We start from the raw sequence: 23,071 nt of genomic DNA, 5'->3' as shown, positions 1-23,071 counted from the left end.
TATGACGAGTGACTGTCATTTGCAAGGAGACAGGAACAGATTCTCCTAGTTTTATTAATACGTTCAAATTGGTCTTAACAATAGCAAGGCGATCATAGACCGGACGTAGTTTGGTGTCAAAATGTTCACTAAGGCTCGTGCTCAGACAATCCCAAAGATTGATATTCAGGGGCACAAGATGGTCTGGTCGTTGAGCCCTGGTTTTACCGGAATTAGTTGGATTGATTTTGGTTTAGATGTTTTTGGCTTCTGTGACCTTTTCCTTCGCTTCGCCACAGGCTCAGGTGTACACACTAAACTTGTGGAGCTATTACCAGTACCAATACAAATAGCAATTGTAATTGTAGCCGCAGCCCCATCCTCCAGGCTATTCTGTGAAGGGCCAACATTGATGTCAGTGCCCCCTATGGGAGAGCTAAAAGTGCTTAGACCTTTGGTGAAAGATGCTGGGGGTTGCAGCTGCTTGTGAGAGACATTCTAGGTGTATTAGTCAGCGGCAAGCTGTCCAGGTCCTCAGTTACAACTGAAAGTCAGCGCTCCACCAGCTTTATTTGGTTAGAAACTAGGTCTACTGCCCGCACCAGGAAGTTATCAATGGTTGAAGGAGTGTGAACTTCTGCATCAAGGGCACTCCCTGTAGTAGTCTCTCTTTTTCCCATGGTATAACCAAAATGCTATATCTAAGGGCAGATAATGCAGTACCAAATTAAAAATCACAGTTAAGAACCACAGCACAGGTTTCACAAAAGCAGAAGTGGTCAGTGCTGTGGGTGAGGGTCTGCTGGGCCGCAAGAACAGCAACAACACTTGCAGCAGCAAACAGCAACAAAAGTTGTCCCCTTGCCCCCCTCCCCCTATGCTTGCAGGAGCCGCTGCCTCAAGCCACATGCACAGTTGAGGCTGTAGCCTTTTGGCTGTGCATCACAACATCGCAGGACAGCCTGGCATGGCATGGAGCGAACTTCCCCGACCGTCCCTCTGCATCCCACCGCCTTACCGCCCTGTCACGAAGTCATGTCCGGCCATCTCCACGAGCGAGCAGAGTACAGTGGCAGTAGGCAGATAAGGTGACAAACAAAGCAGCAGCAATACCGCTGATTATCACAGGTGCAGCCAGGCACATTCACTGCTCTCAAAGCGGCCCCGGCTGCAGAACTGCATGGCAAAAGACGAGGTGGGGTAGTGATGAAGTGGCGTGTGGGAGACAGGTAGAATCTGATTCTGAAGTGGCAGTATCAGCCTCATAGGCCCAGTAGTTCATGGCTCTCCCTGGGGCTCTCTCCACGTGTAGCGCGTGTGGGCAGGCACAAGCACGGCATTGGTGTCAGGGGGAAGCACTTACCTCTCAATGCTGCGATCCACTGAACTTCTCCAAAGATGTGGGTAATACTTGTAAGTCTAACTTTGTGATTAATGAACATCCTTTATTGATTTCAAATTTGCATTCATACAGTTGCTCGTAGTCAACATGTTTCATTCAACATGGACTTCTTCAAGGCTTACCATATAGTCAGTCCCATATTCAACTTTATTTGTTGTGAACCACTCTCATGGGAGTTTATGCTGACTGACTGCAATCAACTCACAAACCCTTTGTTTTTGCCCATCCATTTTCTCCTGCCTCCGCTTTAGAGGAGCTGCAGGGCCCCATAAATAGCAGTGTTTGTACTGGGAGGAGAACTTTAATAATGTTGAACTCAGTTGGTGAATCTTTTGGTGTATAAGATTATGAGACTGAAAAAATGTGTACTGAAAGAGTACATTACATGTTAAGTGCTAATAAGAAGGACTGGCTTTTACCATAGAGGCCATAAATACCTATAGATATTTGTCAAGTGACCCAGAGGATCTAGAGAATAGTATACCTATTGAGCTACAGGAAATCCCACAGAGCAATGTCTTATTGGCCCTGTAACAAAGACTTTCACAAGGGAGTCTATGTTTATCTGCTTACTTTGTCTTAAAAAGCATGTCTTTGCATTCCTGCACTAATGTCTAATTGGCAGCCGAGCTGGGATGGGTACAAACTTCTCGGCTTAGATTCAAGAAAAGGAGATGCTTTTCAGTGGGGTAGTCTGTGACAGTTGAGTGAGGCATACCGGTGTCAAGATCTTTGAAGGCGAAACAATGGCAACATTGAGTACTACCGGATAGTAAATGGGTCCTTGGTGTCAAACAAGACCACTCCAATGGCCTCAACATCAAATGGTACAATGCAGAGGTGATTTATTGCAAGGAAAAACAGCAGAGGCATAACAGCTTATATGCCGGGTGTTGGATCTCAGTCTGAAGAATGGTTAACAACAGCCCTTTTGGTTGAAAGTGACTTCAGACACGTCCTAGGAACCTGCCAAGTTCTCCCAGCCTGGCAGGCTTCTTATCAGTCTTCCAGCAGCACAAGGAACCGCATCTCCTAACCAATTTTACACATTTCTTGAGTTTCATAAACATCTGTTATTCAGCACCAAGATACCGTTCTGGATGAACATGCGCTTTACAAATACACGTTATGTTAAAGAATCGGTTATCTGACTATTCACTCATCTTTATCTTCCTGTATTTCTTGCAACCACAGACAGAACATCTATCAGAAAGACTATCTTCTTCACCAGTGAGAAGTAGGCATTCAAAGCAATACCTCCACCAAAACAAGGAAAAGGGGCTCCTTCTTTAATAGCAATGAATAAACAACATTAGCATGACAAAACCAGAGGATTAAAAAGAGCTACCAAGAAATCTTCTAAGGATAAATAAAGCTTAGAAAGTGTTCAGATGTTCAAAGATCATTGCACAGTAAGAGGAAAACACGGACTGCTAGACTGATCGACACTGCTGTGCATGGTGAGACAGTGCAGAATTTGGGATCATTAAAGTTGTACAGTCAATATTCTCTGCATAGCATTATTAGTTTGTTTTTTCGCTTTTTAAATTTATGAGTTGTATTTTCAGTCAAATGTACTTCACAGTAGTTCAACAGGGTCTCATTTAAAAAGACAAAATATTACACAAATAAGGCATATGTTACTTAACGTATTACCAAAACAAAAATTAATATTTTAACAAATGAGTTGCAAGATCCTGCATGTGTGGAGATATACCTTATAGGGATACCATTTATGAATATCAGCAAGAATGCCTTGATCGAGACCATGGGGTTCTCTTCATATAAAGCCACCCATTTATAACCTTCTAATAAAGGTTGTGAAATCTTCCTTTGCAGCAGTATACCTCTGTATTCTAAGCTGAGCCCATATAAACAACGTAATGAGATCCACCTCTCACCATTTCAGAGCCTACCTCTCTCCTCTACTACTTGTACCCCCAAAAACATGAAAATATATACGCCACAGCCTCAACACCCTAATTGTTCCTGAAAAGTTACCAACTGGGTGAGCATTTCGGTAAAGCCATCTTACCGCTCCAGCCATTTCCACTGCAGGAAACGATTAAAGTAGATGCTGTCAAGGTAATCAGCAAAGGGAGCAACGCTCAGGTAGTCATGTATCAACCTGAAAGAGAAAATCAAAGTTAGACCGCATTATTGCTTTTTGGATTCAATGACCAAGAGAATGCAGTGGAGAGTTCAATACCATCCAAAACAATGGTAGTTAAAGAGGGTGTAATACCTACAATGAAGGCCAAACACCACTCGCATGAAGCACATCACAGCCCTTCCTTAGGCATACTTAAGAGCTCATCCCAAACTTTGTGAGCTTGCATTTACTATACACCTCTGCAAGCATACTGAGACTCAGACATTGAAGCACTGTCCCCCTCATTCATAGGGCCTGGCATTTATGAATTCCATGACTAGAAGCAAATCCTGTGGAAATACAAAACCACTACATTTGCTTGATGTCTGCAACCTGCTACATACAGAAGCAGAAAAGATGATCAAGCTCAAGTCACTAAATTCTCACTAAAGCTTTATGAAGCATATTTTAAGAAGTCAAAAAAGATACTGAAATGTCCAACAGTTATTAATTCACCTTGTTCTAAATTAAAGATGTACCCAATGGAATAGGTCTGAGAAAACGAGCCTCGAAAGTAGAAAAAAAGCACTTTGCAAATCCTGACCCTATATTGATATATGGACAGAACATTGTGGGAACAAAAACTACATTTGGGCGATTGTAAGTAGAAATTGGACCCAATGTGGAAACGTGCATTTTAAAGTACATAAAAAAGCTAGTCACCCCTAGTTTTAATGCAAAAATGTGTGTATTCAAGAGAATACACATTTTAAAGTGTTCCTTGTTTGCACTGTTAAATTTATTGTAGTGTTAAATAAAACAGAAGATAAAGGACAGCAGTTTGTACTGCTCAATGAAAAACATATGCACCATCAACGATACCTATTTCTGAGTCACCTACTGGTTAGCAAATAGTAATGGAGTGAACCACAAGAGGGGAGGCACTCAGGAGTGAACCTTCAACAGAAGAAAGTTGGTTCTTTCACTGAGCAAGACCTACAGTCGAAGCCAAAATAAACACTATCAAGCCTGACGTCTGCATGAGTGCTTTATGCTTCAGCAAATGGAAAAAAAACAAAAATCAAGACTACTGACAGTGCAGCTATGCCTCTGTTAAAAGGATGATCCAGAGGTATGGAGCTTGCCACTAGGCAACATTTTGTGCAATGTACTCCTTTCATTTCGTCAAGATGTCTTGACAGTGATTGTCACTCAGAGTGCACTCCAGATCACAATTAGCACACTAAGTATACATATACATATTCTGCTCAAAATGGAGGCCAAGGATAAGAGGAAAAGCTATCAACTGCTTCAAATGAAAGTCAGAAATAACATTCAACTCCTTGGACAAATTGAGAAGAACTTTGCCTTGCGACTAAACATGTATCAGCTAATGCCATTTTTGTAATTTACATCACCAACTGTACTTTGTTCAAGAAACAACTATGAAGACAACCAGATGAACAACTTTTTTGTCGAAGCCATTCATTATACAGAATACTCGCGCAAATATGAACAATTTACAAATGAAGAGATATTATAGCAATCCATTTAAAAGCCCTAAATACATTACATAGAATATATAGCAAGAAAACTCATCAACTACTGGATAGATTTTCTTCAAGTGGTAGCTCGTCGCAAAAGTATTTGGACATTTAACAGAATCTCTCTGAAATCCACACTCACAATCAAGTCTAGCATTCAAAATTGACTGTATGTTTCACAAAACTATCAACAGCAAGACCACGTTATCCTTCAGAACACAAACATGAAGCATCTGCATAGTGAAACCGGGGGAACTGCACACATTTATTTTAAAGAGTAGGTGCTGTGCTTTTTCCTGCTACATACAAAGAAAATGGAACACCATTCCACTTCAAATCCGGCAGGCCAATTCCACTGTACAGTTCTGGAAGGAGAATTATACCAATATTGATAGAAAAGGTGGAAATAAAGTTCAGAAGATACCGTACCCAGATTCACCGGAGCGAGAGGAAACACGTCCGAAACAGACAGCGGAAAGAAAAAAATCTAACAAAGGACTTGATGCCCATGAGCAGTAGCACCGAGAGGAGGAGTCACTCGATCTTGTGACTCAAAAATATTTTTCGAAGAAAAACAACTTGCAGCACTCCGAGCCTAACACTAGATAGCGGACTTATGCAAAGCATGTGTATCTACAGCTACACATGCCTCTCGTACTCCACAACGGATCAACCAGTACATTCTCTCTGCAGGGATAATGACCTCGTAGTAAAACAAAAACTGTCACCTGCTTCAAATGAAAGTTAGAAATAAAAAATTATGGATGATAAAACTAGAAAGTAAAATGCCTCAAAGGTGTTCTAGACTTAGTAAATGTAGCCCCCAGAAAAGTAAGAAAAATTAAGCTGATAGTGAAGATTATGTAGCTAGTGAATTTCACTGGAATCCTCTCAAAGACTAATGCATGGGTGCAGCACCTTGTAAATTTTGTATCGCACCAACATACATACAGTCCATTAACATATTGTAACTACACATATTAATTATTTCACTTTAAGTAATTAGGATAAAAGGCTAAAGACGCAACAAGATACTGTGAATATACATTTAAAATAGAATCCAGCATGTGTAAAGGCAGGGTAGCAAAATTAACTGAGACCTGAACTGCCCCATCATCATATGCAATGATATGGGTCTGGCAAAAGAGGAAGGTAAGAAAAAACAGAATAAAATGAAACATTTATTTTGTGGGAGAATAGTATACTTAGAACGGTAATGGCCATAAATAAAAAAAACTAAATAAAAGGCTTAATGTCCTCTGTCCAGGTACATTTACATGTGTTGAGTGCAAAAACACATATTTTTGAAAACAAAATCCATTCTGGAATATCCCAATCAAATAACTGGAGAAATTTAAAAACGGATAAAATATAATCATGCTATACATACTGAGAACAATCAATGAAAGTAATGTTGTGCCAGGTGCAACTGGGTGTACAACAGTTTCTGGAAGAAAAAAAAAACAAATCGAGGTGTATGCTTTTATATATGTGTGTTGGCATGTATCTTGATGCGTGGATAATCCAACCACAAAAATCGATTCAAATTTCACAGAAATATCAAGCATTTGTTTATTATGAAACACCCAACAACATTTTGAGGAGTGCACAATTAGGTGTAGACGTTTTTGCTCAGGCTCACTCTAACCGTGTCTGCCCTACGATTTACCTGCAAAGACTGGAAGAAATCATGATCTGCTTTATGGTGCCCAAGGACTCACCTGGCACATTCCGTGAAGAGCTCCTTGCAGGGATCCTCCATAAGTTTTTCAAAACACACATCCACCAGTTGACTGGACGCTTCAGGGATGTAATCTTGACTCTAGGGGTAAAAACAGCAAATTTAACACAAGAAAAGTCCTTGCATTCCACCTCTACCACAAGCAGCAGGAAGCTCCTCACTTAAGAATGTAGAGTCCCACCTCCCCTAGCAAAGCATGGGGATCGGTACCCCTCCAGAGCAGGCTAACACTCATACCGTTGGTTTCAGAAAGGTGTCTATCAACTTCTGCCCACATTCCTTCCGCTTCTCATCAGGGGTAACTTCATATTCTGCCTACACCGAAACAAAGAGAAAAAGGGGCATATAAACCATTAAGCTGATTTTTCTTTGAGCAAGATGGGGTGATAGGCTCATGCAACACAAGTGGAGCAGCTGTGAACAAGGAAAATGTAGGGGTCAAGTCTCAACAACTATAAATGAGGTATTAACATTATGCAAGTCAGCAGAATTTTACTCTTACTGTAATATACGGTGAAGCAGAACCGTAGGTTCTACCAGTCACTTCCATGCCCTCATTTTCACCTGAACCACCCAGGATCTTGTGACCACTGTCCCTTTTAGTGCCAAATATGACAGTCTCCTTAGGAGACCAAAAGTTGAAGGGAGGTTTGTTTGAATTAATACCAGCCACTAGTAATCACAAGGGGTTTCATCCCAGTCCCTTGTATATTTGCCTGACATGATACTCAAGACAGTCTTGGCCCTCCTCCAATGGAAACACAAGCAACTTCAGACAGTTTTGGCCATTTGGTCCTCGTCAGTAAGTTGCAGGATGGATTCAATGGCACAACTGTTGTGCTGGACATGGTCCGACAGCCCCCCTATCTTGCAGTACCTCCTAGTGGGAAATGACTAGAAAGTGAAGAAAGGAAGTCAGTATTCTGTTCCGTGCAAACACAGACAGTTCTAAAAAACATCAATTTTAGGGCGGACTGCAGTGGAGTGAGTCCTTCATTTACTAACACACGGTCAATATCATACAATTAGGTGGTAAAGAAGGACCACATTACACACCAGGGATGACTAAAATATGTGTCAAGATAAGGCACATTATGAAGCACAACACCTCATGTTCTGTGGCAGTATTAGTTCACTATTTTGTAATTTTTAACACACGTTAATGCTGTCTTGTAAAGAGTTTCAGCTCTTCTGTATTAGTTTAACACATGAATACATCATTCAGTAAATTAGGACTTTTTTTTAAAGAAACCTTTGATCCATCTGAGCTAGAAATAAGCATTGTTTTTTTTTTAAATCTTCAAATACACAAGGATTGCTTTGGCATTCTGCCTTCACCCTATGAAGTGCACCTCACATGTTAAACGTAAACCCAGCAGACCTGACAAACAGACTGACACCGTAATATCAAAAGAGGCCCACTGTGATTGGGGGCTAAAAGGCCGGGGGACAAAACGGTCCTGTCCAAGTGTCAGCTAACATTTTACTGGGATAGGGGAGGTATTTTTGAAGTGCGCACAAATTGTCACAAGGGAAACCCCAGTAGGCCCGTCACGCAGGATGTGGCATTCAATCAGGACTTCACACTTAATGTCAAAAAGGATCCTCCAAGAGCCCCCTGCATATTCTGCCAGGTTCAGGTGGGTTATCTCCGCCCATTCAGGACAGCTTATTGTTTGCTCTAGGGAGCCAGCTCTCACTTCATTCACATCTATTCAAATTATAGTTATAGGATGGCAGAAGTTTTAGATTTCAAGCAGTTCAGGCAGGGCAAAGGTAGTTTTCTAAAAGTTACTTTTCCATAATATCTAGAAAAAACAGACTTCAGCACTGAATTGGATTTTTAGTAACGATTCAAATAGTTGCTAACTAGTTTTCTAGCAAGCCCCATTCCTTAAATACAGTGTTAGCATGGAACATAGCATCCTAGTTCTTTGCTATGAAACCGCTAATTATTCTAAAGTGAACACAGCTTTTAGGGCTTTTTCACTGTAGGAACATGCTTAACATTAAACATTTACATCTATGTTTAAATACCATGCACCCTGTATTATGGGCAAAAAAACTAACTTATGGGTGACATATTAATATTTAAAAAGGTGGTTTATTTTGTCAGGTTGAATTTGCAGTTAAAACCTGCAGCCAGGCCTGTAGTCATGTCTACAATGTCATTGTAGTGGGGTGGCCCAATGGACGATGCAATCCAATGTGTGACATTTAACCTACTGACACTAGCTGCACCTTGGTACCATCTACTCTGGACTTCTAGGTAAGTTAAATACGCCAGTCAGCGGTATGTCTCTCATGTTTGAAGGTGATGCACAGCACATTACTACAGGTTAGCAGAAGTTCACAGAGTGCTAGGGCAGAAAAAAAATCAATGCTAAACTGTGGGGAAATATCACGCACAAGTTGGTCATTTCCAATAACAACAAAAATGTGGTTTCTCAGTTATAAGTCTGTGGTGTGCAGGAAGGGGAGGGTGGTTTATTTCTGAAGTGTAAAACAAAACATACCATCATAGGGTTGAGAGTATCAGGGGGCACTTCCTCCTCCTGATCAAAGTACTTATCCATGAAGGCAGAGGAAGAAATGTTTCTTACCACAGCATCCAGAAACCGTACACAACGGAAGAGGCCAGGCTGGGCCTCGCAAAACTGCCGGAACAACGCCCTTCCAATGGGCTGCTTCTCACAGAGGCTGACGTAATCTCGCTCTGCATAAAGATAAACAGAAACTAAATGAGCTAAATTAGTGCTCTGTGACAAGCTTGTGCAAAGGCTACAGGACCTACCCCCACAAATTGCTATTCTTCCCCTCCCACAGATCCCCTCCCTCAGACCCCCCCCCCCCCAAAAAAAAAAACACACACACAACATGATTTGCTATTCTACTAGCAGATTGCAATTAAGATCACATTGTGATCCACCCCAGATAAACACTTGACTATACAAAAGATAACAGCTGCCCTGGTCAAAGACATTACATTAATTACTGGTTTGGAAATCATCCATGGCAGGTACATTACCACTGTTTCCTAACATCACTATACTTACCATTCCTACCTATCCACAACACATCATGCCACACTGACAGAAAACTTCAACAATGTTCCAGGACATCACATCAAAACAAACTCAGTATTGCTGATCTTCCAGGAGATCACCCTAAACTCAATATCATGCATCCAGGACACAACTCATAATACACTATGAGATGTGGATGAGGAGGGCCATATCACTGTAAAAACCTGCAAAATAGCCACAATGTCAATCATTTCCATCCATGTAAATTATACGGAAATGTATACTAGTGCTTAATCTGAAAATCTGGCATGGACCTATTTAGGAAATAACTGTACTAGATTAGCAGCAGGCTTCATCACTGTTCCTGGACAGCTCATCATACTAAAATGCAATATTAATACTCTTTCTGAACATAACCTTTATGCTTCTCCAGGATGCCATGCAACAGTACATTAAAAGAGAGCTTCACTATTGTTACAGGACAGGGCACCGTACTAAAAACAAGACTAAAGGCCATTCAGGACAAGAGACCATTCTACTCAAGGCAATAATGAACCCTGGAGACAAGATAATACTAAAAGTGATATTACTCCCTTTCTAGGACAAGACAGTAAGGCCAGCATCACCACAACACATTGCCATGTTTAGGTTTGTGGGTATTATTTAATAAGCACATTCACTCTACAAAAGCAACTTGACAATAGCAAGATCATCCATGAGTGAAAGTTCATGTAGGCTGACGCAGAACTGTCTCTTCAAGCACAAGACCCCAATCTTAGCACAAACTCACCCAAGACACCAGTGAAAACACACTGCTATTACCTACCGGAACCAGACACCACAAGAGACATCTGTCTCATGGAAGAGGGCACAAATTCGTTGGGGAAAGACAACACACTAAACACAACATTAGCATTATACCACAAATGAATTGTTGCCCCACAAGAGACTACATTCTTCCAGATCACTGCACTAACACAATCCACCACACCATAGAAAACTAAGCACAGGGCTACTACTCCCTCATGACAATACCACACTGAATATAGCACCGGCACTCCTAGAATAAATCAGCAGCCGTGGCACATATATCTACCCCTCTTCCCCGGCTAGAGACAATCCTGAATGAAAAGCTCTCTTAGAGCTACACACTAAGGACAGAACTCCAATACATTCATGATAAGAAATCACAATAAATTCAACCTGACTGCTCTGTCAAGAGAGAAGGTCACACTAAAAGCACACACTCTGCACCTTCTGCCATAGGACACTGGACAAGAGACAGGATTTCCGTTCATTCTTCCAAGATCTAGACTCGAGTTCGGCCATGCCAACCATCACCTCTTTATCAGTTCACTTAACTTAGGAACTTGCGAAGAGACCACTGGAAGCTATAATCTTCTGATCTCTCAAATACGGCGACGCATTGAGGTTGGGGTGAAGAGCAGTTAGGTAACTATCACAAACCCCAGTAACTCCAACTGCACCAAAAGCAGACAATCTAGACCTTGGGAGGGCCATAATGAAACGCGCACTATAAATTACCATACAATACCATTTATTTGACTGCATCCGGCCCAAAGTAATGGAAACCTTGCTGAACTGTGCTGTCGTTTTGTATTCAGTTCTGAGTGAGGATAGCACCATCTCGTGGACAGTACAGGAACCGAAGCAAGGTAATATTCATCAGCATCTACTTCCAGGCCCGTTTTCAATCTTTTTAGGCTTGCTCTCCTTTGTGAGTACTCCACCTTTATTAATTATTTACGAAGCATCTCTCAACGGCTACAGGAGGGGACTGTGCTTGATATTGGCGATCTGATAAATACATTCCATTACTCCTGAGCAGCTAGAAGGCCTCGAAGATTGTGTCCTGCTCCGACAGACCTCTAAGCATGACTTTAAACGGGCCGAGCTCCTCTAGGTTTCAGACCCGGTAATAAATTGAAAAGGACATTGAAAGGGGTAATCCATGTCGTTCCTGCTTTTATTTGGCATGCTTTAGTTTATCCTGCATTCCCTATGAGGGTTTGCGTTTGCCAAGATGTTGTGCTAAGTTCTTTAATGTTGTTGTTCAGGCAGCAATTTACTCATCAGGTGCATAGTTTGAATTGAGTCTCATTCAGGTGTTTGAAACAGGCCACAACTGAGTTGCGTCCGCTCTACAGTTTTCTCTTCTCTGGCTGACAGATTCCTTCTGACAGAGGTGTGTTTTAGATACCGAGGCGGTAGCCTAATTACTCCATAAACATTTTGGAAAATGGCTGTTTTTTTTGCTTATTGATCTGTGACTCTTTGTCACAGTTGAAGTTGGTTCACATGGTCTGTGCTGTGAAAAGCGTCTGCTCTGTGCTGCGTGGCGGATTTATACAATGGAAGAGACAAGAAACGGTTTTGCTTTTATGGTGAAGGTAAGATGCTATTTTTTTCCTTTTTTCTTCTTTGCTCGTGACACGGTGGGGTGCTTCTGGAGAGCAACATTGTAACTGATAGATGTATTTTTATGGTTGGGCTGTTGACTGAATTTGGATTCACCTGCTCTCTCACAGTGGAAGATGTGAAATTTAACCCGGGAGCAGCTCAGATATTGGTTTGGGGTTTAAGAGATGTATCCATTTATTTTGAGACATGTTTTGAACAGGTCATTCCGGTGCTCAGTCATATTTTTCAGGTGACCGTTTGCTTTTTTAGATTTGTTCTTTGTGGGATGCCGAAATTTAATTGGCATCCCATGATGTTCCAGGATTGGATAAAAAGGTTTTTTGTAGACGAGGACCAGTGTTCCCTTCACTCCCTTGAAAGTTCTTCTGTTCCTGTTTGAGGAAGTTACCATGCACAGTCTCCAGGTGAGGAGTTTTGTGCACGGGAGAGAACACACTAAATAACTTGTAATCTTTGGATTTATGTTCTAGGTGTTTTTAGTTAGAATTACTCTTTCTTCTTGTAGGGTGCCCCGTTCACTCAGTTGTTTGGTCCTGATGAAGACCAGCCTTTAAGATTTGAATTGACTTCCTTGGTCAAAACGTGGACATCTTAGTTCTAGCTTGTACTGAGAATATAGTCCTAGGAGGGAGGGAAATAACGATACGAGGAGTCACCTTTCCTTTGTGGATCAACTATCAATTATTTAATTGTGATTAAGGACAGCTTTTCGTAATTTGTTTTAAACACAGCCTATTGAATTGAAGCAGTTTACTCATTGATGTTTTCTTAATCTTTTGTTTCTATCTTTTCAGGAGCACTCCTTTCCACTACTCTGCTTGAGCACTAAGGAGAAACCATTGCATTTGAAATGTTATGTATGGAATACTGATTTCTGATATAATTCAAAGTGTTTTTGCATTGAGTTGTCAATTCTTCACAATTCTGAAGACTTTCCTCAACAATCTATGCAGACTGAAACAACTTGCAGAGATCTTTGTTACATGGTAATCCATCATGAGCTGAGGGTCTAGCCAGACGCCTAAGCTCTTAATATTCTCTTTAGGGGGAGGCAAATTCCTTATGGGGTCCAGGATGAAAGAATGGAACCCCAAGCGGGGACAATGTCCCAATACCATTATTTCAGTTTTATCTTCATTTAACCTGAGTTTGCATTCCAACATCGATGTGGTCACTGCCTGTAGGCAGGGCGTGAGTGCAGAGCAATTAGTGCTGGAATTAGTGGAAAGAGAAACAACCAGCTGAGTGTCTACTGCATACGACAATTAAAAGACCATAAGGCTTCACGATCTCTGTGAGTAGGGATATATAAATATTGAATAACGTGGGGCTAAGGGAAGAACCCTGGGGTACCTCACAGTTAATCGATAGACGATTAGATAGAAAGCACCAGTCCAGTACCTGAAAGGTCCTCCCTCCCCAAAAAGGAGGAGAGCCATCCCAGGGCACCACCAGTCATTACGAGCTCAGACAATCTCCAAAGAAGAATGCCATGATCAAATGTGTCAAAAGCTGCGCTAAGGTCAAGAAGAACAGTGGCCATCACACCACCTTGGTCAAGACACCTTCTAGCCTCCTCAGTGACTGTTAGCAGTGCGGACTCAGTGCTATGGACTGGCCTAAAACCCATTTGGGTGGGACAGAGAATGTCGTTATCTTCAAGGAAACCTGAAAGCTGGATATTCACATGCTTTTCTATTATTGTAGACACTGCTGGCAACGGAGAGATAGGCCTATAGTTATTCAAAAGGGCTGTATTAGGATGAGGTTTTTTAAGTAGACGCTTAACTATGGCATGTTTCCACTGATCCGGAACGAGACTCCCATTAAGGGAGGAGTTCAGGAGATTGGTAAGAACCGGAACTATAACAGAGGCACCCAAAGCAAGACCATGAGGGGGGGCTGGGTCATGGGGAGAGCCCTATTTCAGTGCGGCCAGTAAGCTAGAAACCAATTCATCAGTAAGGGGAGGGAAGTGTGAAAATAAAATGTCTTGTGGTATGTCCTGACCTGTAGAGTTAGGGGAGTTATATAGGTTTCCAGAAAAAGCAGAATAAATATCTACTATCTTTTGTTCGAAGAAAAGTGCTAAATTATTACTAAGTTCTTGGGAGGTGTCCAAGAGCTTACTATACATGTTAGGCTGCGCAACCTCTAAGTATTCGAAAAAACTCCTTAGGTGAGTTTGAGGCCTGTTCAATTCTTGACGTATAATAGGTAGACTGGGCTAACTTAATTTCTGAATGGAAATGTCTGATTGCATTCCTATAATCCCCCTTTAATTCCCCTTTAAAGAGGCATAGGATTTTCTCCATCTCCATTCCAGGTGCTTACATTCTTTTTTTAATAGGTGGAGGTGAGGGGAAAACCAAGGAGCACCATTATTTTGTCGGGTCCCTGCTAGTTGAGTAAGGGAGTACTACATCTAAGGTTTTAGCAATCCAGCCACTGAATGTCTCTGAGAAACCAGCAGTATCACCAGTAAAGGTTGGTTTCAGATTTCCAAGGGCGTTGGTCCAATTGCTTGCCTTAAGTTTGTGCCAACAACTGTATAGTTGCGTTGTGGTGGGAGGGGGTCTACAGATAACAGAAGTGGAGAGGTTAAGTGTTATTATATGAAGATCAAACCAAACCAGAGGAAGAGGGGGCATGGAAGTTAACCCAACTGTGTTACTAAAGACCAGGTCAGTCGTGTGGCTTTTAGCATGTGTAGGACCACTGACTAATTGGACCAGTTCCAGAGCAGCTAGATCACAAAGAAGGGATCTAGCAGCTGGATTGTCAGTGTCCTCGGCATTGATATTAAAATCACCAAGTAGAGTAATGTTTTTTTTTTTTTTTTTTTTTTACAAATTAGATCGGAAATGTGGTCAGAGGGAGATTGTATGAAAATATTGGAGTGTCCTGGAGGCCGATAAATCAGTGCCCCTGAGAATGTATAGTGGGAATTAAGGGTAAAGATAAAAAAAATACTCTCGCATCTGGGAAGCGATAAGGGCCAAAAGGTAAGTTTTACCGATTACCTATAGATAATGGCAATTCCTCCACCTATAGAGGTACTTCTGTCAAGCCTATTTATCAAGTAACCCTGGGGGAGTGCTAAGACCACATCCGCAGATGATCCCTCATGAAGCCATGTTTCTGTCAGGAACAGGGCTGTCAGTGAGAGTTCATTCAGGAGAAGGCGAATGTCAGGTTTATGCTCCGCCAGTGACCGACAATTGGTCACGAGGAATAGGCTAGTCGATTCCTCCTGAGCCAGTGACCCTGTCCCAGGATCAAGCTGAGGGGACCAGTGACAGTTTCTACATGACCATACTGGATTTACAAAGTCAAAGTAGTTATGATAAGCTTCCTCACGAATAGGTCTAAGGGTACGTAAAACGTTAGTTGAATAGGTTACTACCTCCCCTGTAGCTGGACCAGAGATACTGGCCCATGGGCCCGTAGTGGGGCGGGCGGGCGGGCTGCATCACACCTGTTTTATGGGGACTGAAGGGCAGGAGAGTCAACTAGAGTGCTAACCAAAATGGCAGCTCTAAAAGGACCCAGGGGCGGAAAAAAAAAAAGATGTTGATCTAATAGGCACTCTGCTCTGTAAACGGAGGAGCGGTTACAAGGACTGAATAAGCCGCAGAGAGAACAGATAGGGAGGGGGGCTAGGAACAGTATAACCCATAACAAAATCAGGATAACAGACCCCTGCGATGCTGAAAGCAGCTACTTACCACCTGAGGCCACTAAACACAGTCCTGAGGGGGTCAGGGGTGGGTTATTAGTACACCACTTAAGTTTAGGCACTTTAAAAATAGAGATTAAGAGCAATATAAAAGTTAAATCCCACAAATAAAAAAGTCTCACATTCTTAAATTTAAATAAAGTTTCAGTTTTGTGACTAACAACTGCTGCAGACATTGGACAGTGTTGGGGTGGACAGAGCCCTAGAACAAGTCCAGAAATTGACGAAGGAAATTGCAGTTTTGAGAAGGGAAATTTTGCATGACACGGACTTGGTTAATGCAAAGGAGGCTTTGGAACATCTTGAGAAGACAGATCGGGGTTTGCTGTTACTACACAGACACTTAGGCTACACAAATTGGCAAAAGACAAAATCTTTTATGACAAGACGGTTACTTATCCCTATCTCTTAAGCTAGACAAATTGGCAAAAGACAAACATTTTATGGCAAGATTAATTATCCCTCTCTCCAAGAAGATTATTACCAAAAGGATTCTCAAGGAGGTTACACAGGTAGAGGCAGGGGTGGTTTCAGAAGGTATCCCAGTTTCTCAGAGTCCTCTTAGGATAGTGGATCAAACTGTGCTGATACTCAGTCACTCTAAATCACTGATACCCATGATCCGGGATCCAATTATTAGGATCAGACATTAGGTTCTTTTTTAGGGGGCTGCCAATGCCCCCCACCAAAGGAAGAGGGGCCAGGGCCAACCATGGAACAGGGGACGTGGCAGAGATCAAGGATGGGGCAGAGGCAAGAGCAGAGACGCGAGACAGGTACGGTTCCTGCGGGAGAGCTTTGGAGAGATACATACATGGAAACATTATTACAGATGGTGATTCTACCTACCTCTGACCCTACAGTGAACCTTTCTAACTAAAAGCTGACATCAGGAGAACAACAGGTGCTATGTAAAGGCCTCACTTTGGTACCCACTACTGCACCCAATACTTTTAATATAAAGATGGAGCTTCAATTTTTAGGAAGGTAAGGTTGAGGCACTATTTCAGTAAAGTTCCCTCCTGCCCCACGTTTTCTAATACAGGGATTGAGATCACCCTCAACCTTCACCCCATCCAGCACACCTGATGTCTCATAAGGTCCTTGAATTTGAACAGGTGGTACTGCGAGATGTTATGACTCTTTCCTCGCACAGAAAATATGTTAAATATAAAATCTCCAAGTTTTTAGCATGAAGCCTTGGAATCACTGAAACACAAACACATTGTCATGTGACGGGGAAGGGGGGGTCTATAGAGGCACAGAATATTCAGGACTACAAAGCAGAATGACGGGTCAAGCTATGAGAAGCTCAGAGATGACTCCACTAGAGAGGTGTCAATTTTGATCAAGAGGGTGACTGTTGAAAGACTAGAGGATGTTTTTTTTTTTAATGAATTAGAATGAAAATGTCACTTACCCAGTGTACATCTGTTCGTGGCATCAGTCGCTGAAGATTCACATGTTGTGCATAGCCCGCCATCTGGTGTTGGGTCGGAGTGTTACAAGTTGTTTTTCTTCGAAGAAGTCTTTCGAGTCACGGGACCGAGTGACTCCTCCTTTTGTCTCCATTGCGTATGGGCGTCGACTCCATCTTCGATTGTTTTCCCCGCAGAGGGTGAGGTAGGAGTTGTGTTGTAGTAATAGTGCCCATGCAATGGAGTGACTAAGTATGTACCTATTTAAGGTTTAAATAATATATTTACAAATGTACAAAGCTTAAGCTAACTTCCGAACTGCTACAGGCTCCCGGGGAGGCGGGTGGGCACATGTGAATCTTCAGCGACTAATGCCACGAACAGATGTACACTGGGTAAGTGACATTTTCAGTTCGATGGCATCTGTCGCTGTAGATACACATGTTGTGCATAGACTAGTAAGCAGTTATCTCCCCAAAAGCGGTGGCTCAGCCTGTAGGAGTGGAAGTAGTTTGAAATAAGGTTCTTAACACGGCTTGACCTACTGTGGCTTGTTGTGCGGATAGCACGTCTACACAGTAGTGCTTGGTGAACGTGTGAGGCGTAGACCATGTGGCTGCCTTACATATTTCGTGCATTGGAATATTTCCTAGAAAGGCCATGGTGGCACCTTTCTTTCTGGTTGAGTGTGCCTTTGGTGTAATGGGCAGCTGTCGTTTTGCTTTAAGGTAGCAGATTTGGATGCACTTAACTATCCATCTGGCTATACCTTGTTTTGATATTGGGTTTCCTGCATGAGGTTTTTGGAATGCAATAAATAGCTGTTTAGTTTTTCTGATGTTCTTTGTTCTGTCAATGTAGTACATTAATGCTCTTTTGACATCTAATGTATGTAGTGCCCTCTCAGCTACGGAATTTGGCTGTGGGAAGAATACTGGTAGTTCTACCGTTTGATTTAGGTGGAATGGTGAAAGAACCTTCGGTAAAAATTTAGGATTAGTCCTTAGGACTACCTTATTTTTGTGTAGTTGGATAAAAGGTTCTTGTATTGTAAACGCCTGAATTTCACTTACTCTTCTTAGAGATGTGATGGCGATGAGAAATGCAACTTTCCAGGTTAGGAATTGTAGTTCGCAAGAATGCATAGGTTCAAAGGGTGGACCCATGAGTCTTGTTAAGACGATGTTGAGGTTCCATGAAGGAACGGGTGGTGTCCTTGGTGGTATAATTCTTTTGAGGCCTTCCATAAACGCTTTAATGACAGGTATCCTAAATAGTGAAGTTGAATGAGTAATCTGCAGGTATGCAGATATTGCTGCGAGGTGTATTTTAATGGAAGAGAAGGCCAGGTTCGATTTTTGTAAGTGTAGTAAGTAGCCTACTACATCCTTTGGAGATGCGTGTAATGGTTGAATTTGATTCTGATGGCAGTAGCAAACAAACCTTTTTCATTTGCTTGCATAGCAGTGTCTAGTGGATGGTCTTCTAGCTTGTTTTATGACTTCCATACATTCTTGTGTGAGGTTTAAGTGTCCGAATTCTAGGATTTCAGGAGCCAGATTGCTAGATTCAGCGATGCTGGGTTTGGATGCCTGATCTGTTGTTTGTGTTGTGTTAACAGATCTGGCCTGTTGGGCAACTTGACGTGGGGTACTACTGATAGGTCTAGCAGTGTTGTGTACCAAGGTTGCCTTACCCATGTTGGTGCTATCAGTATGAGTTTGAGTTTGTTTTGACTCAATTTGTTTACTAGATATGGAAGGAGAGGGAGAGGGGGAAAAGCGTACGCAAATATCCCTGACCAGTTCATCCATAGGGCATTGCCTTGAGACTGCCTGTGTGGGTATCTGGATGTGAAGTTTTGGCATTTTGCGTTCTCCTTTGTCGCAAATAAGTCTATTTGAGGTGTTCCCCAAAGTTTGAAGTAAGTGTTTAGAATTTGGGGGTGAATTTCCCATTCGTGGACCTGTTGGTGATCTCGAGAGAGATTGTCTGCAAGTTGATTTTGGATCCCTGGAATAAACTGTGCTATTAGGCGAACGTGGTTGTGAATTGCCCAGCGCCATATCTTTTGTGCTAGAAGGCTCAGCTGCGGTGACTGTGTCCCCCCTGTTTGTTTAGATAATACATTGTTGTCATGTTGTCTGTTTTGACAAGAATGTACTTGTGAGTTATGATTGGTTGGAATACTTTTAGTGCTTGAAAAACTGCTAGCAGTTCCAGGTGATTTATGTGCAATTTTGTTTGATGTACGTCCCATTGTCCTTGTATGCTGTGTTGATCGAGGTGTGCTCCCCACCCCGTCATGGAAGCATCTGTCGTTATTACGTATTGTGGCACTGGGTCTTGGAAAGGCCGCCCTTTGTTTAAATTTATACTGTTCCACCATAGAAGCGAGAGGTATGTTTGGCGGTCTATCAACACCAGATCTAGAAGGTGACCCTGTGCTTGTGACCATTGCGATGCTAGGCACTGTTGTAAGGGCCTCATGTGCAGTCTTGCGTTCGGGACAATGGCTATGCAGGAGGACATCATGCCTAGGAGTTGTAATATCATTTTTGCTTGTATTCTCTGTGTTGGGTACATGCGTTGTATGATCTTGTTGAAATTTTGAATTCTCTGTGGATTTGGAGTGGCTAATCCTTTTGTTGGGTCTATTATGGCTCCTAAGTATTGTTGTACTTTGCACGGCAGAATGTGTGATTTTGCATAGTTGATGGTGAAACCGAGTTTGTAGAGGTTTTGTATGACCTGATTTGTGTGGTGTGAGCACCTTGTCAGTGAGTTGGTCTTGATTAGCCAGTCGTCTAGATACGGGAATACGTGTATTTGCTGCCTTCTGATGTGTGCAGCCACTACTGCTAGACATTTTGTAAAGACTCTTGGCGCGGTTGTTAAACCAAACGGCAATACTTTGAATTGGTAATTTATTCCTTTGAATACAAACCTGAGGTATTTCCTGTGCGACTGATGTATTGGTATGTGGAAATACGCGTCTTTGAGATCTAAGGTTGTCATGTAGTCCTGTTGCTTTAGCAATGGTAACACCTCTTGTAGCGTGACCATGTGAAAGTGTTCTGATTTGATGTAGGTGTTTAGTGTTCTGAGGTCTAGGATTGGTCTCAGTGTTTTGTCCTTTTTTGGTATTAGGAAGTACAGTGAATAAACTCCTGTGTTTATTTGCGTTTCTGGTACTAGTTCTATTGCGTTCTTTTGCAATAATGCTTGAACTTCTGTTTCCAGAAGGTCTGAATGTTGTTTTGATAAATTCTGTGCTTTTGGTGGTATGTTTGGAGGGATTTGTAGAAATTCTATGCAATAACCATGTTGGATAATTGCTAAGACCCAAGTGTCTGTAGTTATTTCCTCCCATGCTTGGTAATACTGACCTATTCTTCCCCCCCCACTGGTGTTGTGTGGAGGGGATGAGTGACATGTGAGTCACTGCTTGGTTGTAGGGGTTTTGGGGCTTTGAAATTTTCCCCTATTCCTAGGGAATTGTCCTCTGTATTGGCCCCGAAAGCCTCCTCTCTGGTACTGTCCCTGGTAGCTGGACGGTGTTGTCTGTGAGGTGCTGGCTTGTGTGGCCTGACCCCGAAACCCCCCTCTAAAGGTTGTCTAGCGGAAGGTGCTGTAAGTGCCTCTGCTCTGCGGGGAGTAGAGTGCGCCCATGGCTTTAGCAGTGTCAGTGTCCTTTTTCAGTTTCTCAATTGCCGTGTCCACCTCTGGTCCGAACAGTTGTTTTTCATTGAATGGCATATTGAGCACTGCCTGCTGTATCTCTGGTTTAAAACCAGACGTTCGTAGCCATGCGTGCCTTCTTATAGTCACAGATGTGTTAATTGTTCTCGCAGCTGTGTCCGCTGCGTCCATAGAGGAGCGTATCTGATTATTAGATATGTTCTGTCCTTCCTCTACCACCTGCTTCGCCCTCTTTTGCAGTTCCTTGGGTAGATGCTCAATGAGGTGTTGCATCTCGTCCCAATGGGCTCTGTCATAGCGCGCAAGTAGTGCTTGGGAGTTAGCGATGCGCCACTGGTTTGCAGCCTGTACTGCGACTCTCTTTCCGGCTGCATCGAACTTGCGGCTCTCTTTATCTGGGGGTGGTGCATCCCCAGATGTGTGGGAGTTGGCTCTCGTGCGAGCTGCTCCTACTACGACGGAATCTGGTGGCAGCTGTGTGGTGATGAAAACAGGGTCTGTGGGAGGCGCTTTATATTTCTTTTCCACCCTTGGTGTTATTGTCCTACTCTTGACCGGCTCCTTGAAGATTTCCTTTGCGTGCCGAAGCATTTCTGGGAGCATAGGCAAGCTTTGGTAGGAGCTGTGGGTGGAGGAGAGGGTGTTGAATAAGAAGTCATCCTCGACTGGTTCTGAGTGAAGGTTTACGTTGTGGAACTCTGCCGCTCTAGCCACCACTTGTGAATAAGCCGTGCTGTCTTCTGGTGGTGAGGGCTTTGTGGGATACGCCTCTGGACTGTTGTCACTGGGGCGTCGTATAAGTCCCAAGCGTCTTGGTCCTGGTCACCTTGGCTCGCGGTGGTGTGAGCCGGGGAATGTGATGGAGTTTGTGCTGGTGAAACGTTAGTTACAGGTGGAGGAGAGGGTGGCGGAGTTACCTTTTTCACCATTTTTGTTTGTGGTGCTTGGTCTGTTTGAAACTCCAGTCTCCTTTTTCTCCTAATTGGGGGAAGGGTGCTTATTTTCCCTGTTCCTTCCTGTATGAAAATACGTTTCTGCGTATGGTCCACTTCGGTGGATTGCAACTCTTCCTCAAATCTATGCTTTCGCATCTGAGAGGACAGTGATTGCTCCTCTGAATAGGAACCGGTAACTGGGTCGGTTGCGGCTCGTTTTGGCACCGAAACCCTGTCTGTACTCTTTTTCGGCTCCGAGGTGACTTTTTTCTTTTTTGGAGTCGAAACCTCTCGGCGTCGATCTTCCTCGGTGCCACTGTCTCGGCGTCGAGCCGTTTCGGCACCGCTATCTCGGCGTCGATCCTTTTCAGCAGCACTGTCTCGGTCCCGAGCAGGCTGCGTGCCGGTGTCTCGACCGGAGTCGGACGATCGACACTGTTTCGGCCTTTTTCGGTGCCGACGGTCGGTCACCGAATTTATGGGTCGAGCCATGGCCTGGTGGCAGTGGCGTCCCCTGGGCCTTGTCACTTTTCTTGTGTGTTGCCTTCGACGTCTTACTCACAGTTCTTTGATCGTCGAATTCCTCGGAGTCCGATTCGTGGATCGAGAAGGCTTCTTCCTCCTCTTGTTCCTCGAACTCTCGGTGTGCTGTCGGCGTGGACGCCATCTGAAGTCTTCTGGCTCGACGGTCACGGAGTGTCTTTCGGGACCGGAACGCACGACAGGCCTCGCAAGTCTCTTCACTGTGCTCAGGCGACAGGCACAGGTTACAGACCAAATGTTGGTCTGAATACGGGTATTTGTTGTGGCATTTGGGACAGAAACGAAACGGGGTCCGTTCCATCTGCGTCGTCTGACACGCGGTAGGGCCGACCAGGCCCCGACGGGGGATCGAAAGCTACCCCGAAGGGCACCGGAGCTCTTCAAACTTCGATGCGGTGTCGATTCTATCCAAGCCGATCCCGAACGCAACAATACCGACGTAATCTTCCGATAGTTAGCTAACTTTCCGTTCCGAAACTCGGAGCGACAGGAACACGTCCGAACCCGA

At 43.2% G+C, this 23,071-nt stretch overlaps 1 protein-coding gene across 2 annotated transcripts in view; it reads right to left on the bottom strand.

The window, feature by feature from the left end:
* The window catches only part of GRK6 (G protein-coupled receptor kinase 6), a 201,620-nt gene that overhangs the window by 103,889 nt on the left and 74,660 nt on the right, over positions 1 to 23,071 (bottom strand). Inside the window, exons 3-7 of one of the 2 annotated variants that reach the window (XM_069244490.1) lie at positions 9,362 to 9,474; positions 6,996 to 7,073; positions 6,739 to 6,839; positions 6,408 to 6,464; positions 3,417 to 3,509 (exon numbers count right to left, since the gene is read on the bottom strand). In XM_069244490.1, coding sequence (XP_069100591.1) covers positions 3,417 to 3,509; positions 6,408 to 6,464; positions 6,739 to 6,839; positions 6,996 to 7,073; positions 9,362 to 9,474 — 442 coding nt within the window. The remainder of the gene's footprint in view (positions 1 to 3,416; positions 3,510 to 6,407; positions 6,465 to 6,738; positions 6,840 to 6,995; positions 7,074 to 9,361; positions 9,475 to 23,071) is intronic. The other variant, XM_069244491.1, reaches the window with a different exon arrangement.

This window comes from Pleurodeles waltl, chromosome 7 (assembly GCF_031143425.1).
Source record: "Pleurodeles waltl isolate 20211129_DDA chromosome 7, aPleWal1.hap1.20221129, whole genome shotgun sequence".
NCBI lineage: Eukaryota > Metazoa > Chordata > Amphibia > Caudata > Salamandridae > Pleurodeles > Pleurodeles waltl.
The sequence above is the reverse complement of the archived record's forward strand: the minus strand, read 5'-3'. Positions and strand labels throughout refer to the sequence as shown.